This window comes from Phoxinus phoxinus, assembly GCF_949152265.1.
Source record: "Phoxinus phoxinus genome assembly, chromosome: 17".
Taxonomy (NCBI): domain Eukaryota; kingdom Metazoa; phylum Chordata; class Actinopteri; order Cypriniformes; family Leuciscidae; genus Phoxinus; species Phoxinus phoxinus.
This window is the reverse complement of record NC_136892.1, coordinates 15,716,237-15,732,210: the sequence shown is the minus strand read 5'-3', so window position 1 is coordinate 15,732,210 and position 15,974 is coordinate 15,716,237. Positions and strand designations below refer to the sequence as shown.

Sequence of the window (15,974 nt, the reverse complement as noted above, 5' to 3'; positions counted from 1 at the left end):
TAATCGCAGACATAATCCCAAGAAGTCAATGATCTTCAATAAAAGCTGTGTAAAAAAAGCATGTGGAACGCTAATGTTTGAGGAGAAATTGGAATTAAGCTGAGAGACTTAGCTTGTCTTTTACACGTCTTTTGAAATTATGCAACAAGCCACTGATGACAGCTCCTTCATAAATCCTAAAGAGACACTCAATCTCAGAGAACAGTCAAAACACCAACGAAACGGAGGACAACAGCACTGCGAGGCGATGAAGTTGCTACATGTGGGCCTCCACATGCCCAGACGCTGCCATGCATAGTCACTCAGGAAATGCATTATGGGATTAATGCAGTCTCAGACAGCAATCATGCGGCTTCAAAGAGTTTGCGGTTCCACAAACGAAGGGCAGAACTGGGCGATGCTCTTTGGCTGTACCCTACTGTCCTGGATGAGAGAAGGGCGCATGCTGCCCCAAGGCTGGGGCAGGAGTCTGTGTATCTCTCTGGGCCTCCCCAAAGTGAATCCATATAGGCAAATACACTTTTACAATGGCTGCCTCTTCATTACTTGACAACGCATATGATCAATGCCTAAAGTCTTCAGCTATTATTGCAAAAGATGGCAAGTATATAAAAAAATAACAGATGAGAATACACAAGCATTAACATCAATTACAATCTTGACAGAGGTTTCTAAAACAATCAGCAGTCATCCTAATTTTGGAACTACTGTCCCAATTCCCCGTCCCAGTAAAGGCAGCTGTTTTATCTGAACGTCTGCTTTCATGTCTGAATGGTGCAGTCTGTTCTGATGTTGCGTACCTCAAAGTAACATGACAGGTTCTGGCACAATGTTTGGGTTGTACTGTCAGTCGAATAACGTCTCAGGTTTCCCATGACAGGCTCTAGTGATGTACATTCTCTCAGAAAAACCACCAAGTGTCCGATGTAGTTCTGCTCCACACCATTTAATACTCACTGCTGTGGTTACCCATTAGAGGCCAATAGACCGATGGGATACAGTGCGCCAGCAACGCAGTTCTTTAGTCAAATATTTAAACACAGTGTAATCTCCCTGTATATTTGTGCTGAAAGCCATACTGATTTAATCGCCTGAAAACCCCTTGAATGCAATAAGCACAGTTTTCATTTAATTAAACAGAAAAGTTTAAGATGTTTAATAAAGAAACAAACATCAACACTGGCTAAAAAGGAATTAGATTTTATGATACCCAACACAAAGTCACTTGGAAAAACAACCTGAAAACTTTGCTATCTGAGGCTTAATGTGACCCAAACTGATTTTATCATCCATCTCGAAGCTGGATGAGTACGCAACGGTCTGTTCTTTTATTTTATTTCATTGTTAAATTGTAGCTTTTTCTCACCCCAAACTCAGGGCACCTGCATCATTACTCAGCATGCCTTTGGAGTGACTGTGTTGTGCAACACATCCCATGATGAATGTATGCCGAATAAGTGCGTGTCTTGCATTACATGCTGCCCAACATCTGTCACTGAGACTTTTTAAGTGTGAGCGACAGACGCATACTGGCTAAGTAGTGTGCATTGGGGTTGAATTGGGGATCAAGAAGGTCGTGTTTAAGGATATGACATGTATGTGAGGGTTCTATGGAGAACGACTAACATGAGGCATCTTGTTCCGAGTTGCTTTTGTACATGCAGGGTGATACTTGCCCGTGTTCAGATAAGAAGGGTGGGGCGTCTGATTTGTACGTTACATGTTTTCCCGACTCCAGAGTAATACTCAGAGCTTTATGTAGTCATTCTCCATGACAGAGTCATTCTAGACCATTCAAACTCATAAAAGAAGATCAAACAGAAGTATGTGGTTTATTAAACTAAGCGCTGAAAACTGTCAAATCACACTTAAATGGCAAGCCATAACTAATGCCACATGTGCACGTGATATATCACGCATACTCATGTCTCAATTTAAGGAAGAATAAAGCACTATACAGACTAAATAATCACCAGCAGAGATGGAAAAACATTTTTCTTAGAGTTTATGGCTTCTGCTACTGTGGCGGGAATGTTTGTTTGCACTTCCTGAGCATGTAGATTATTTCTCCATACCACCCCTCAGGTAGCGTATTTCATCAGAGCTTTAACACAACTGTCACACTTTTACTAGACACATGACACGGTCTCGGTGGCCCTGCCTGTAATTCAGAAACGGCTTGGAAATGCATAACCTGAGGGACAGTGCCAAAGCTCAGTTTAAGCTGCCGGATTCATTCTGCAGTCAGGAGAACGGGAAGGATTATGAAAAAAAGGTGTAACCATACAATCTTTGCCATCTAGCCATGGCACAAATCGCAGTTCTTTCACCTTCCCGCTGTTTCCAAGGAACCAAACGTTTATTTTCACTTTCATGTTATGACACATATTTCGTTTGGATACATAGTTTAAGTATTCCAAGAAAATTCCTCACGCAATAGCTGTCAGAGTAAGGTGCAGAATCGTGCTGGAGGTGTTTTACACACGGGTGTGTGGCATGTGTGTGTTCTTGAAGATCTCAGTTTGTGTCTATGGCTGTTGTGCTCCTGTTGAGAGTGACAACACAAAATAATTCACTGGATTTTTGCCAAGTCGCCATGAAATCAAAATTGATCTATAGTGTGCTCCAAAACAATGACACAATTCCTATCTAGAAGATATAAGCATTCAAAAAATCATCAGAAATTCTCTCCAATCAAATGCTTTCAAGAATCTGAAGCGTCCCGCCTCCTACATTATAAATGGACGCTGAAGCTGCGGCTAAAATCGTCAAATCCACATTTTCTACATGGTGAACGGCATATAGTGCACTATATAGGGGATAGGGAATGATTCAGACAGTGTAAATAATGCTTTCCATTGGAACGAATGAAGTCTGGTTTCCCGTTAGTGTCACGCGAACCGCTGCAACGCACCAGTCTGCTCGGGGCAGAGATACAAAATTAGAGAACGGATCAAATGCGTGAGTTGGCGCAGACCAAAATTTTATATTTTAAAGCAATACGGGAGGATATCAGGAGGAGAAATTGTTTGAGATTAGTCGGCTTTACTGAGTTCATCTCAAAGGCTCTGGCCAAGCTTTTTTTTTGGAGGGAGGGGGGAGGAGCTGTTTGATATGTCACCGGCTGTCTTCCTGTTTCAGTGGAAATTACGTCAACATATTGAATAATGCCGCGCATTTCAAGGCACGTCACTTCCGTGATTTTCTCGTGGAATTGGACTAATTTTAAGTTATTGCCGAGGGTAAAACATTTTTTCCACCGGTTGCTTTCCACCCCCTAAGCACGATTTCGGCGCTCCAACACCCCAAAATTGACCCCCAGACGTACAAATTCAGTGAAGAATTCAGCTGGCTGATGGAGAAAATTGCATTGGGTTATTTGTGGGCTACTTTTGACTGGCCATTGGGTTACTTTTCTTGCACAGACCTGGCAACCCTGCTTCACTGGGACTTTATTTTAGCGTTATTTTAGGATCCTGCTGCAGCAGGTTTAATAAGACTTCTCTTTATTGCAATTGATTTGATTTTTCACTTTTCACTGTATTCTATGGAAACTTGTTTCTGCCACAAAAGATAAGAAAGAAAATAGCCCTAAAAGTAATTGCAATACTTTACTCTCACAATTGAAAGATACAAACTCGCAATTTTAATGTCAGAATTGCAAGATATAAACTTGCAATCCTGACTTTTTTCTCGCAATTGCGAGTTTCTATCTCACAATTCTTTCTGACTTCTTTTGTCCGAATTGTGAGATATACACGTAATTACGAGTAATAAAGTCCAATTCTGAGGAGAGATACTTTTTTTCTCAGAATTGCGAGTTTATATCTCACAATTCTGAGAAAAAGTCAGGATTGAGAGTTGTAAACTCTTTTAGCTTTCATAGTATTCATACCAAGTATACCCAAGTTTGAAATATAATCAAGTGTACAGGTTTCTCTCTTTCTAAGTTTTTAGGCAAAGTGAGTAAATTAAACAATTGCAGCTGAGGTTGCAACTCTACTTCAAATGTTAAGCAAACGTGTGCTTGGTATGGCAAGTAGCCACAAAAAACCTGGTTCATCAAGGAATATTTCACAACGGGGCAAAAATGCAAATATGCTTGTGCAATGGAATTTGGCAGCTTACTTTTCTTTTGACGTAACAATGCAAAATTACAATGCTAGCATACTGAATAAATATTCTGGGGGGAATTGACTAAGAAGGAACTGTCAGTTGTTTGAGTACCTGATTCAGTCCTATGTAAATATTTTATGCAAAAATGTTGTGGTGAACATACTGAATGACATGAGGTCTTTTCTGAGTACTGGCTGTAGATAATGCAGTACACTACCTCAATATGGCATACTTTATTGAGACTGTACAGCATTCCTCCACCACTGTGATCAACATTGAATATGTGCTTTGAAATGTAGACAGCGCAATTGTGTCTATATGGCTGGTTATAATGATCTTCTCCATCGCTGCGAAAAAATTCAATCAAAAATATAAACAATATAATAAAATTGTATTTATTGAATGCCTTCTGCGGTTGGTAATAGTGTGACATTTATTGCACCAATCAAATAGTGCTTTATATATAGAGTTTTACATTGAAAAAAGGCACAATTATATTTAAAAAATGCCATGTTTCTGCTGAAATGACAATTAATTGAATTACGTGAATTATTAGATTGCATGTGGTTAGTTGTTTTTGGACTGAAATACCACACAAAAAAGGATGAAATAATTTCATGAATTCGCCCCTCATTTGCCTAACATAAGATTTAAAAAAATAAAAAATAAATGAACAATATTGATAGAAGGCTTAGGCTACTTTACAACTTAGTTTCAGAAGGTATTCCTTTTGTGCCAAACATGATCCTGAAACACTTCCTATCCATGGAAATGGATACAATTCTGCATGCAAAAATGGTACAAAAATAAACAAATGCAAAACATTCTTTCATGAGGATATACCCTCCTAACTCCAGGATATTTCTTCACATGGGGATATACCTTTAGAACAAGTAGCATGTTTCAGCTCTCAGTCTCACCCACACACAATTCACACGTATGCATTTTTACTGAAGGCAAAGCCTGTTTTAGAGGAACAGTAAATATCTATAGCCTGAGGAGATGCCGTGCTATCTCTCACGACTTCGAGCTGTGTGATTCAACCGTCATGGAGAGCCACGGTCAATGCGCCACTCGCGTGTTGCCAATCAGATAGGATTCCACACACTGCTATAATATCCAAAATAGGCATGATATGTAAATATATGATTCATCACATAAAAAACCCTTAATAGTTTCCTCTTCCTTATTCGAACACTTATTAATATAAACAAGATAAGTACAGCTTGAAAATGATCACAGAAAATCTAAAGAGACCATCAAAATCTGAGAGGCAAATGTGAACATTTAAGTCTCAGCAGTTCCTATCTAGCCACAGTTATTCGACAGACTAAATAAAACCCAACCAATATGTAGAGTACATGATCACAAAACTGAGCAGAATATCTGTATCAACATATCCAGGAACAGAGAACAATTTCCAGATATTCTTGTGTATAAACTAAAATGTGGTTTATCACTCAGAGAGGAACGATTAAGGTAGACACAATGACAGAAAGCCATATGCATGTGTGGTCTTGGCAATCAGTTTCGTAGTGCGTATGCCAAATATAGCCACATGTTAACACAATCAATCACTTCAAATATGTGTATAGTTTAAAATCCTTTTGTTTGTTTTGTTTTTTTAAATAGATCAGAGGAAAGCACGCCATTTCTCAGAATTATCAAATGCGTATTCTCTGATTCGGTAAGTACTTTGTTAAGTCAGTCATGAATCCCGCTATGCTTTCATGTCATTTCAAATTCAGAACTGAGCTAAATCAGGACTCGGATAAATTTAGCAAGAAGATGTAGTGTAAACCAAACCAGAAAAACACAACTACACACAGGGTTAACGCCAATATCTTTTCTCTCAGGAGGCACAGTATAACTTCTCCTGGGCACTCTTTTTTTATTCACTCTGTGCTTTGTTTCCGTAGACACAGCACAGGTGATTAGTATCGCTCTAAGACACTGTTCTTCTGTACCACGACACACACTTTGATGAATATCTATGACCACAGCAGAAAAAACAAACAAACACCATCCATACAATGTTATGTCTTACACAACCACAAGCACACTGTGAAATTACACCTGTGTTAGTATTGGGAGGTTAAGCGTGTCAAACGTCAGAAATTAGGACCACATAAAAGCTGGGAAACACAATACTCTCTCTTTCAGAGTTCCCCTCAAATCAAGCCTCCGGGCACACAGGGTACAGAACACCATCCTAAAGGGATCAGACACTGAAAGACTTTTACATGTCTGTATAATGAATGAAAGGTGGGGGGGAAGTTGTGGGAGAGAGAAAGACAGCACAATACTAAGCCTCCTTGTCCTCACCCGCTAATGCAATTGAAGAGTATAATATCAAGGTGATTCTACCAAGCACTCAAAATAACTCGGAAGGGACCTGCCATTTGGACTGTAGCAGCTCCTCACCTCAATGTGACGAACACTTAGTAGTTGCTCTAGGGAGTATAAGATGCACTATTCTAGTGGTATAGCTTTTGATTAGCGTACAAGGGAATCCCGGTTCAAATCCCAGCATAATATACAATCTATTTCTTAATATACTAAACGGAATTCAAATTAAACTGACAGCCAGAGTGAATGCACATTGGTTGGATGGGAAATATCAGCTTTGACCATATGTAATACCTCTTGTTGTACTGCACTGCTAAATAGTACACTATGTGTTTCAAGGTATTAAAATGATGTCAGAATTTTGAGGTTTAGAGTAAATTATAATGGACATAAATGTGAATGGGTGAATTCTGTCACGTTTTAAACGGTAACCCTTTATTTTGATGGTCCCTTTTGAATATTCTGATGACAATAAGTAACTTTGCAACTACCTGTCAACTAATTCTTATTAGACTTAGTAGACTGTCTGCTTAATATCTGCTAACTCTTTATTGTGATGCTCCTCCAACAGACATTATACTGACTATAAGTGACTTTGCAACTACATGTCGACTTTTTCTAACCCTAACTCTACCAGTCTACTAATACTCTACTAACACTCTAATGAGAGTTAGTAGACATGTAGGAGCAACGTTACTTATAGTCAACATAATGTGTTAAAGGGACCATCAAAATAAAGTGAAACCTTTTAAACAAAATGTTTTTCTGAATTGCACTCAATACACTTGACTAAAAAAAACTATAAGGCATGTGCCACGTTGAATGAGCATAATGGGAACAGGGGAAAGACGGGAGTCTTCTATGAGAAGTGTGAATCATCCCATCATAAACTAGCATAGTGGGGTATGTGACCAGGCAATAGGGGATTTGCCTCTCTCCTGCTGAGTCTCCCTCCTCGACCTCAGGGTCAGACTGCAGTGACAAGCCGTGACTTGCAGCAGGGCAGAGTGAAAGAGAAGGAGCTCAAACTCTTCAGCCCCCATTCAAGAAAATCTAAGCCATGACGTTTGAAAGGTTTCACAGCAACGACCATCTCCCTAAAGTGCAATCTAATGGAGAAAATGTGTGGCAGCCACTTTCAGAAGTGCAGAGAGTCAGCACCAGTGCAGAAATAAGAACAAGCCCTTTACAAGTACTTGAGGAATGAATGTCTATGAGAGGCAGCCCACAATTTGGCTGAATCTCGGTAACAATGCAACTCATTAGGCGACAAAATGCTGAAACCAGGTGAGTGGTGTAGGTGAGAGTGCTGGGAAAAAACGCCACCACTCGTGACATAGGAAAACCGGAGTAGGAGTTTATCAACCACGCCACACTGAATGGGGATCTGGCTTGCACGCAAACCACACATTAATACAACAATTGCACACTTATGCCACAAAGGCTAGATATGCTGCTACACGTTGACTGCTTTAAGATGTCCACCTGTGTGACAAGCATATGCAGCAAGCTTTGACAAGACAAGGGAAGAGATACTTTCACATGTCTCACACCCCAGAACCCCCTTCTGCCACAGGCACACATACCTTGTGTATGTTTTCTATTTACCTTGTGTAGGATCTTGGCTCTCCTTTGGTCCTTTCTTTCCCTTTTTTTTCCCATTCCGTTCCTTCTTCTTACCTTCTGACATTGTGTCAGTACCAAAAACAAGAGAGAAAAATGTAAATCCACAATGGAAAGGAAATACAAATAGTCCTATGGGGAGTGTGACTGGCGCACTTGAAACTCTGAACTTGTCAGAGCGTTTGGGCTCCTATATACACTCACTCTCTCACATCACAAATAGCGAGGGGAAGACAGTAGAAAAGAGAGAGAGAGAGAGAGAGAGAGAGAGAAGGGGAGGGGAAGAAAGGGAGGGAGGGAGCAAAGGGAGCAAAGGGAGGCATTTCCCATTGCTGTCAAGCAATTAACTGTTCCCTGCCTGGATCTTTCAGATCTTTCAATGTCTTCCAGGCCCTGAAGCTGGTGCCTTCTCAGTTCACATGCACCTCGTGGCCCTGTCCCTTTCCACCTCTCTTCCCGTATCTCAGGGCTGCAGGAGAGAAGATTGCCGAATCCACACCTCAGCGGATCTGTAAAGCGGACCCCTAGCTGATCTCTCCCCCACACACTGCTCTAGAACCCGCAGACATACAAAAAGCATTCGGTGACACAGCAACAAAAAAGGTCAAAATTCCGTTTTATTAAAATAATGCATACGACATGACACAAAACAATCCTACTGTTCTCTCTCTTTCCGTTTATAGCCTTTAATGTCCCTCTCTACCTCTCCTGCTCTCTCTCTCTCTCTCTCTCTCTCTTTCTGCTTTGCTCCCAGTTTCCCATCCTCTACTGTAAACGAGTCACAACATGTTCCTGATAGTGTCTCTCCCAGCTAGAGTGTCGTCAGGAATCCCAGCAGGTAGCACGCAACCAGAGTGGGAACCTTGTGAGAGCACAGAAAAATAAGGCCACAGTGTTACACCTCCAATACCTGTGCAGCAAGAGATATTGAAAGAAAGAAAGAAAGAAAGAAAGAAAGAAAGAAAGAAAGAAAGAAAGAAAGAAAGAAAGAAAGAAAGAAAGAAAGAAAGAAAGAAAGAAAACAACAGGAAGAAGACAAACAGGGAGGAAGGGAACTAAAAGTTTAAGAATAAAAAGGAAGGAAGGAAGGAAGGAAGGACAGAAAAAGGAACAAGACAAACATACAGTCGACAGACAGATAGGAAGGAAAGAAGGAAGGATAGATAGGCAGAAAGACATGAAGGACAAAATAATGAAAAAGAAGGAAACACAGGAAGAATACAGACAGGAAAAATACAGGAAGGTAAATAAAAAGGAAAGACAGAAAGGAAGACAGGAAAAAAGATATGATGGACAGAATAATGAAATAAATAAGGGAAGACAGACTTTATGAAGATAGTGAGGAAAAATAAAAGAAAGAAATGTGCAGAAATCTAAACTACAGTTATGGGAATAAATCTGGTATAAATCTAGCAGTCCCACGTGGACCGTTTTAAAGGGTCCATCCAAAAGCTTGGGGCACTGGTTGGCTGGAAGCCAGTCACATGATTCTTGAGATGAAAATATCAGAGGCCATCATACCTCCTCTCCAAAAAAATATTACTAGGGAGGAATAAAGAGCTAAACAGGAAAAACAGCTGAACTGACGTTTATATGACACCAGCACTGGAATGAAAGATGTTCAAGAGCACTGAACTCTACGATGTGCAGCAAATGAAATACACATCACAGTACAATTCATTAAATTCTCTGTCTTATCCCTTGTGACTAATACTGACAAGTTTTCTATGAATTGTGAGCTTTATAACATACAGGTTATGTCATGTCATGGCCCATGTGGAATGCAATTTTCAAATAACAAACAATGACGATACACTAAAAGAATTAATATTTTAGAAGACACATTTTCCACTTCAATCAAAGGGTGATTGCTAAGCTCAGATAGCGTTAATGCCGACAGCAACAGTGTTTTACGGGTTCAAATCCCATGTGGTATCGTTGTGCCTCTAAGCAAGGCACCAAAGCTTAGATAAGAGACGCAAGATATAGTATCAAAAGTGGCTTTATAAGGGTTTCCTCAAAACAAACTCATATCACCATTCTAATCGTGCAAGATGCATCAAGACCAACATCTGCCTGACATGATGTCATTCTGTAAACAAACCTCTCCACATCATTCTGCAACAAAAGAATCCTGTCATCTAAAAACACCCATCAAGGAACCTGCACCTTGATCCCAAAAATAGAGGCATTTCATAATTCCACCGAGCAATGTTTCATCAACATGAATGAAAGGTAAACAGTTCAGGGGTGTGCTAGCAGAAATAGATGGATGTGTAGATGGTGATGAGAATGAAATCATGATGGGGGAAGTGGAGGATTACGTCCCATACGAAGTGATTCACAGGACTTGCTGTGGTATCAGGACCTAGCCATTGCCTCTCATGACTCTACCCTCCTCACAGCCATGTCATTATTCAGCTGATGGGATTGTATGTGTGTGTGTGTGTGTGTGTGTGTGTGTGCACAGGGAGGTGGGGGGGGGGGGGGGGGGTAACTGGCATGTCCCAACACATCTGACCATGCAGTGCAAGCCTTCACTTTAGAGAAGATCAAAGGACCACGTTGTAGGCATAAACCGTGTGTGTGCGTACATGTGTGTGTGTGTGTGTGTGTGTCTGGAAGTGCTTCCCTGATGACAACCTCCTTGTGGTGAGTGAATCTGTCAACGGTAATGACACTGAGCGCAATGTGTGGGTCACCCTCCTTTTGTTGCCAGGCATGATGGGACTTGTCACCCGACCTGCTCTCTGGCACCTATGTGTGTGTACGTATATACATACAGAAGTGTGAGATATCCGAATACAGGTGCTGTTCTTTCAAAGAGGAACTCCCTTAAAAGATTATTATCCTCCTTGAAATGCAGTAAGGCTCCAGTGTTAGATATGCCCTGACGTACAGTGAAATTGTTACATTTACTACACAGGTATTGAGCATTTCTGGTGGGTGGGGCTGACATCACGGGATACAATACCACCAGTGCTATGTTGCAATATGCTGTTACCGAACAAAAGGAGGAGAAAGAGAAAAAAAATGTGGGTGTATCAGTCACTTGCTCTGCTTTATTTTTGCTGTGAACCACCCAACTGGCAAGAAGCACAAAGCCCTCCAGCTCAAGGTGAAATAAAAGACTGACAAGCATTTGTATGGACGAATTGCTCGCCATAATGACAGCCATTCAAACAAAAACAATACAGGAGATAGTTCTCAAAAATAGGGGCACTGTCACGCTTTCCCTGTTCTATTCTGTCATTAGCTCTCTTCCCATCCGTATCCCCCTCTCTTTCCCTCTCTTGGAAATCTCTCAAAATATTCCTCTTTTCCTCCATTAAAAAGCATCTGCTGTTTCTCAACTTAGGTTGCCCCAAGGCACTCGCTGCTCTGATCGGGTGGGTGGGGATGCCTGACATTAAGAGTAAATAAAGAGAATGAGGAGCCACCCCCTTAAAAGTCCTGGATTGGATTTTCCTGGATCACTCCCACTCCTGTACCCTCACAACCAGGCCCCATACAATTTGCTGCCCCCCCCCCCCCCCCCGGATAAGTGTAGCCCACCTCCCCCTCTACCAGCCTCCCGCAGTACCTGCACACCATCACAAATATATACCGCCCCGAGACACTACTGGCATTTCACAAGCTTGGCGAGTTTATCTTTGGAGACCTAATGGTTTTAAACACCCATCTGGTTGTTTAGATCAGTGTGTTTCTCCTAGGGCATGGTGTGTGTGGGGGGAGATGGTGGATCTGAGTGGGAGGTAAAGGGATGCAGATCCCTGCGTTTAACACTCGCCTGTTGACTTGACAGAGGTGAATCAAGTGCACCCGGGGGGTGCAGAGGCACTGCAGAGGCAAGGATAAAGTAGAAAAATCGTAGATGTACTGTCGATTTCGACACTCTGCTGAAATGCCCAACAGTTGCATTAGGTGGTACCTTGACGGACGGAACCGTGGAGATTGTCATCCATGATGGGGTGCGGATTCTAAATAAGACGTGTACACAATATCATTGGATGCAGATGTGCACAATCAGGCCCAAGACTGTGCCCTCCCTACATTTTAAAGACAGCTTGAACTAGTCTGTACGTAGATCATCTGTGAACGATCATGGTGCCCAGGCCCGGTGCCCGGGAGCACGGCATGTTTCTAATGCGGAGCTCCTTAAGGGTCGGAAAAGAGTTGAATCTCTAGAATTGAATCTCTAGTTCAATCTCTTTGAAGGTAAATCTCATTGAAAACATCACACACATCCGTAATGGTAAAGGAAGGATATGCGGTTCCAGGTGCCCTTGTCTACGCACAGGCAGAGTGTGGAGTCCAAGACGGGATGTCTCGGGGCACTTACAAAAGCTTGACCAATCAAAGTCAGAAAGACCCTCTTGTACCACTGCAGTGGTCAAATCTCGGGCAGATGAGCCATTGAACTTCTAACCGCACAGCCGTGTGTGTTGTAGTAAACAACCACCTGTGTTTGTGACCACAAGCAATAAGACGTGTGAATGAAAAGGCAGAATGAGTGTAAGTGATTGCAAGCATTGCATGCAACAGAGACTAAGGATTGTTCACAGGCAACCTGCATATGTTTCAGTACAAGTGGTTATGTGCGTAAGCTTTCTGCACTGCGTGTAAAAAAGCTTGACCCCTGTGTTCATGCGTATACGTTCAAGTGGTTAATGGTGAGATGATGTGAATTCAGCCCTGCACCGTTTTCACTGTGCACAGCTGTCACCATGGAAACCATTCAGAACAAGGGAGGAGATAGAGAGAGAGAGAGACATTGCACCACATGAAAACAGAGACGTCCATGCTGCTTAGTCCGCAGGGAAACACTGCGGCGAGAGACGCAGGCAGCAGTTAGAAAGACGGTAAGAGAGAGCATGCTTCACAGGCAGAGTGACATTGCAACTGCACACTTTTTAAGCTGTCAGATTGTCCCATCACACAGCTGTCAATCAGAGTTGCCACCGTTTAGCCCCGCCCCTACTGTATACCCTGCCTTCCACACACTGCAATGGCAAATCAATCCAGCCAGTGTTCAAATGATTTATGAATGAAAGGATGGCAGAGAGGCTGGCTGGTATGCATCCCCATCAGAGTGTATCCCTGATGAGTGCTCAATGTATCAAAGATTCATTTCACCAAAAAGGACATATAGCGATACGCATAGCAACACGGCAGCCAATAGGGTACAATTTAGCCCTGGCAAGTGCTGTGAGGTGCCTTTTCATAGCTTACGCTAACCGAGGTGCATCGGATCACAGAGGGATTCACATGTCTGCTAAGAGCTATGACAGTACAAACAAACACGGGTAAAGCCTAATGGAATGAAGTCAAAGACACGACAACAAGTTGCACGTCTTGTTTAAGGTTTACTAACCTAATCCAAGATCCTCAAAGATGCACGTCATGATAGTGTGGCTCATCCTCTGTTTGTACCATCATTGTTGATTAGGATCATAATCCTAGACCTTAATAAGGGTATTTTCAATATTTTATTTGATGCAATCAAAAACAAGGCTGTGAGGGATGTAGATGTATAGTCAGAATTGTGTCCATTGAAATTTTTGCATAAAAGACAAATCAACACCAAGGTATCCCTACGGCATTTGCGTAAATATGACACCCTGTATGAAAGAAAATTTACAAGAAAATATCTATTTCTCCTAGACAATTATGACAACAAATGGAGAATGGCTTTTCTGATTCTTCTCCTGACAAAAAGATAGTAATCTAATATGCCTCTACTCTAGTTAAAGAAGAGATATTAAAGGGACTGTCCACCCAAACATTCTCAAGATCATGCATGCAAGCATTCTTCTGTTGAACATAAAGTGTATTATTTATGTATTTATGTATAAGAAAGATAGTCATACAGGTATGGAAAGGTGAGTAAATGATGATAACATTTACTTTCGGAGGCATTTTTAACAGTCCAGTTAATTTTTGTATCACTTTAAGAATGTATCAAACTATCCTCTGATTTTTGCAGTATCAGAGATCTCAGTATCACCTAAAATATTTCTCCAACACTAAATTATCTGAGCTACAGTATGCCAATAAATTTTCTAGCTCTATACTTTTACTCTATGCCAACAATAGTCTAATTTGTGAATGTTTTCTTTATTTGTGGTAGGCTTTTGTCTCCATCCCGTATGACAGTTATTCAAGTCTCTTCAATATGTGGCACTCAGATATACCGCAGTCTTTGGGTGATACATTAGAGTCTCACCCGAGTGTGCGACAGATTGTTTTTGAGATAGTGTCAGGGAGAGATCTACTCCATCCATGTTTTTTCTCTCTTTCTCTCTCTCGGTTTCAAGAGAACAGACAAACACACTCCCACACACTCTCACGCAGTTTAACAAACAAGCGCCCACATCACCGTTGCAGCGTTAACACAAACACATACACATGATGTTCGCATGCCTTCGGAAAGGGCCAATGCATAGCAAGCCAAATGTATGCCCTTTCGGCAGAAAGTAAACATGCTAGCGCACAAACATGCACTCACGCTCTTTTTTTTTGCCCTTCCAGGTCTAGTTTGTAAAAAAGGCAACTGGCATAGTGACATTTGCTAGGATTTGCTGGGAAGGAGAGAAGAAATGGATGCTCATGGGAAAGGGTCCAGTTCTTATCAATACCCCTCCGCACACAAAGACACACACGTCCGCTCCCAGCTCCGCATTCTTCAAATCAAATCAAATTCCTTGCGCGCTCTCAGCTCGTCCTTTATCTGGAGAATGTACGCAGAGCGGAGCACAAACATGTCACAGTGAGGAAGCCAAAAGTCTCTATGCTTGCCAAAAAAACGCATGCCCCCCCCCCCCCCAAACTACCACACACACACACCAATCATTTGCATTACTGTTCTCGCTTCTACGAGAAGAGCTGCGTCTTATCAAGGGCCCAGCTTATCTCTCAATTTCTCTTCCAGCGTAGCAGAGCCTTCCTGAAAAACACAGTTTTTCTAGCGGCAAGCGTCCTCTGGGGCCCGGCTGGTTAAAACCAATGGCTTGAGGTTTTCTTTCGGAGGGGCCTCAGATAATTTGAGGGGAGAGCTGGTGAGAGATCAAGTGTGTGGCCCCGGGGTACGAGTGGCAGGACGGCCCCTCCATGCTCCGGCTCTTTTGGGAGGAGGGATTACAGGAAACCCGGAGAGCAACTGTGCCATGTCAGTGGGACAGGCAGACGGCCCGGTCACAGATACGCTCCCTGCTGTTTCAACGACAGCAACACTGCATGCCAGAAGCGCACGGACTCATTCGGACTCAGTCCCTCATCAGTCATCGTCTACAACTGGCTATTCTTTGCTGTCTGGGTAAAATAAATAAAGTGATTGGAAATAAATAAATAGATAAAAATGCAAGATGAAATTGAACTGGACATAAGACATACAACATACTGCACTCTAGATACAAGTTGATGCCCAGGCAAAACTGAGATGCAGCCTAGAATTCATGGAAACACGACAAACTGCGAGGGAAGGTTTGGGAATGCTGGGCCGATGGAGGTTGTGTGTAGAGCAGTTTTGTTTGTGGGATGTGGCGCGTTCAGCCCTAAATGTCCCTGACCTTGGCTCACTTCTCCTCTCGGATGGACCACGCGGGGGAGAGGATTTGCATTCCACAGCATCCAGAGAATAAAAATATTAGCAAAATATGCACACACATACACATTGCACTCGCAGAATGAAGTGCCTAAAAAGCCACCATTGTGCACACCAATTTTCAAGCAAGGGCATAACATTTTTATTTGCTTGCTCTCCACTGTCAGCAATGTTGAATTTTTTTTCTTGTTTTTAAGTATAAACCTAGATAATTCCCTTCAAAAAACGTATGTAACTTTGCGTCAATAAATAGTTTTAAAGATGTTTCGATATTTGTAAAATA

At 41.9% G+C, this 15,974-nt stretch overlaps 1 protein-coding gene across 12 annotated transcripts in view; it reads right to left on the bottom strand.

Annotated features, from left to right (window-relative positions):
* The window catches only part of nrg2a (neuregulin 2a), an 88,588-nt gene that overhangs the window by 47,890 nt on the left and 24,724 nt on the right, over window positions 1-15,974 (bottom strand). For 3 of the 12 annotated variants that reach the window (XM_079586825.1, XM_079586824.1, XM_079586826.1), the window contains exon 1: window positions 8,074-8,305. The exons of 8 other annotated variants lie outside the window; for them this stretch is intronic. In XM_079586825.1, the coding sequence (XP_079442951.1) occupies window positions 8,074-8,155 (82 nt within the window). In that variant the 5' untranslated portion in view covers window positions 8,156-8,305. Of the gene's footprint in view, window positions 1-8,073; window positions 8,313-15,974 lie in introns of those variants that run through there. One more of the 12 variants, XM_079586816.1, reaches the window with a different exon arrangement.